Source organism: Lathyrus oleraceus, chromosome 5, assembly GCF_024323335.1.
Source record: "Lathyrus oleraceus cultivar Zhongwan6 chromosome 5, CAAS_Psat_ZW6_1.0, whole genome shotgun sequence".
Taxonomy (NCBI): Eukaryota; Viridiplantae; Streptophyta; class Magnoliopsida; order Fabales; family Fabaceae; genus Lathyrus; species Lathyrus oleraceus.
This window is the reverse complement of record NC_066583.1, coordinates 47616470-47619554: the sequence shown is the minus strand read 5'-3', so window position 1 is coordinate 47619554 and position 3085 is coordinate 47616470. Positions and strand designations below refer to the sequence as shown.

General features: G+C 34.7%; 1 protein-coding gene across 1 annotated transcript; it reads left to right on the top strand.

Moving 5' to 3' along the window:
- Nucleotides 1-932: 932 nt before the first annotated feature.
- Nucleotides 933-2878, top strand: LOC127087073 (allene oxide synthase 1, chloroplastic). Its single transcript, XM_051027929.1, has one exon. The coding sequence runs from the start codon at nucleotides 1018-1020 to the stop codon at nucleotides 2725-2727; it is 1710 nt and encodes a 569-aa protein (XP_050883886.1). The 5' UTR covers nucleotides 933-1017; the 3' UTR covers nucleotides 2728-2878.
- Nucleotides 2879-3085: the final 207 nt, after the last annotated feature.

The following is a 3085-nucleotide window of genomic DNA, read 5'->3' as shown; positions in this document are numbered from 1 at the left end:
GTGATAAAAATAATTATTAGGACATTGATGACAAATTATTAAAAACATAACTTATTAATTATTATAGATAATATTAGAAATAGCAAATAATTGTTATTATTATAAATAAGAATTTTTTTATCAGATATTCGTATTATTTCATATCATATATTTTTATTATTCGAATTCGAATGGTCTTTTCTTTTCTTGTGTACTCATTTAGGTAAAGTATTATTTTCAAATATTTTTAATAAATGACATTTTTTTGTCCCAAATAATTTTAAAAAATTGATAAATAATATTTTATCCATCTTAAATTATAAAAGATTTTAAACTATATTTGGAATATTTTTTACGAATTAAAAACAAATTATTATTCCTATTATTAATATTCTAAAAATAAACATTTTTATTATTAATATTTTAAAAATAATAATATCAAAAAAAAATTATTATCATAAAAAACTATTATTATTTACATTTTATTTTAAATATTTTTATATAAAAATTATTTAAAAAAAATCAATTATATTAATTAAATATAGAATTAATTAAAAAACTATTTAATAATAATTAGAAAACTATTTAATAAAGTATTTAAAATATTAAAAAAAAAAGTTTCTCATACCCTCGTCCATTGATTGACCGAGCCCACACAAGGCGCAATGGGCCTTCAAGCCCTCGACCAATGGATGGACGAGCCCAATAAGAAAAAGGGGCAGATTGAGAAATTTTTTTCAGAATAGGACAAAGTGGGAATTTATTTTCAAATAAGGGGCACTGCAGGAAAAAAGTCCATTTTACACAGACTTTTTAATTTCTTAACGATTGGAATTTTATAAGATTGGTCTTCAATTTCAACTTTCAACTTTCAAAGTTCATCTCCCATTCAATATATTCATAAACACAACTTCCAAAACAATCACTCCTTAATCTCCCATAATCCAATACAAATCAATACCAAACACCTTCAAATTAAAACACTCTCCCTTATCCCTTCCTTTCATCTAAACTCTATTCCTAACTTCCGAACCAAAAATGGCATCATCATCACTTACCTCCATATCTTCCCCTTTCCTTCAAACTGAATTTCCATTAAAAAGAACTACAAAACCCCACACTCGCTGCTCTATATCCAAATACCCTTTCACTCCACTTTCAGTTGCTCCATTAAAAGCATCTGGATCTAACACTGACAATACTCCTATAACATCTTCCGTCTCAGTGCCCGACACAAATACAACTGAAATATCAACTTCTAACACCAACAGTGACACCGAGAGTACCTTATCCTCCTCAGGTCCACAAGAACCATTGCCCCAATTGGAAACACCAAAAAACCTCCCACTCCGAAGAATTCCCGGAGATTACGGCCTCCCTTTTGTAGGACCCATCAAAGACCGTCTAGACTATTTCTACAACGAAGGTCGCGACAAATTCTTTCGAACCCGAATGAACAAATACAAATCAACCGTTTTTCGCGCCAATATGCCACCTGGCCCTTTCATTTCATCTAACCCAAACGTCATCGTTTTACTCGACGGTAAATCCTTCCCCATTCTCTTCGACGTTTCCAAAGTAGAAAAACGAGACCTCTTCACCGGAACTTTCATGCCTTCCACAGAACTCACCGGCGGTTACCGAATCCTCTCTTACCTCGACCCCTCCGAACCAAAACACGAACAACTCAAACGCTTTCTCTTCTTCCTCCTCAAATCTCGAAGCAGCCATTTCATCCCCGAGTTTCGTTCATCTTACTCTAAACTCTTCGACACCTTAGAGAAAGATCTTGAAAACACCGCAAAAGCGGTTTTCGCTGATGCTAACGATCAAGAAGCTTTTAACTACCTTTCAAAAGCCTTCTACGGAGTTAACCCTTCCGAAACAAGTCTCAAAACCGACGGTCCAAGCATAGTAACGAAATGGACTCTGCTTCAACTCGGTCCAATTCTCACATTAGGTCTTCCAAAGTGTATTGAAGAACCACTTCTTCACACGGTTCGTCTTCCACCGGCTTTGGTGAAGAAGGATTACCAGAGACTCTATGATTTTTTCTACGAAGCTTCTTCCGGACCGATCTTAGATGAAGCGGTTCGGCTCGGAGTTTCTAAAGAAGAAGCTGTTCATAATCTTATATTTGCAACTTGTTTTAACACTTTTGGTGGAATGAAGATTTTGTTTCCGAATATGTTGAAGTGGATCGGACGAGCGGGGGTTAATCTTCATGCTAAGTTAGCCAAAGAGATTAGATCGGTAGTTAAATCAAATGGCGGGAAAGTGACAATGGCTGCATTGGAGCAAATGCCATTGATGAAGTCAGTGGTTTATGAATCGTTTAGAATTGAGCCGCCGGTGCCGTTGCAATACGGGAAAGCGAAACATGATTTCGTGATAGAGAATCACGAGAACGCGTTTCAAGTGAAGGAAGGTGAAATGCTGTTTGGTTTTCAGCCGTTTGCGACTAATGATCCTAAGATATTTGATAGGGCTGATGAGTTTGTTGCGGATAGGTTTATTGGTGAGGAGGGAGAGAAGTTGTTGAAGTATGTGCTTTGGTCGAATGGTCCAGAATCGGAACAACCGACGGTTGGGAATAAGCAGTGTGCTGGGAAGGATTTTGTTGTGTTGTTTTCTAGGCTTTTGGTGGTGGAGTTGTTTCTGAGATATGATACTTTTGGTATTCAAGTTGAGAAGGCGCCGATAGGATCTGCTATTACCTTTACTTCTCTTAAGAGAGCAACCTATTAATTTAGTTTTGTTGGGGTTATATATGTTTTCATGCATGATGGATGTTGTTTTGTCTTTTTGGTTTTGCAGGTAGATTAAACAGCTTAGAAATTCAAATGGTGAAATCAAATACACAAGCTTCCAAATAAAAAGAGAATATATATTATCTACATATTCTTCTATTATTTCTATTGCATTTTCGACTAAACAATCAGTCTTGTTATTCAAATAGCATGATAGGTATTTTTATCAGAATTATTATAAGGGCAAAGATATTGATTGGGATCAAGGTTATAAATTGTAGCCATCATTTAGGAGCTATAAAAGGGAAAGGAGTGGAGAAAGAAAGGACAAATATTTTTACACACATATATTTAAC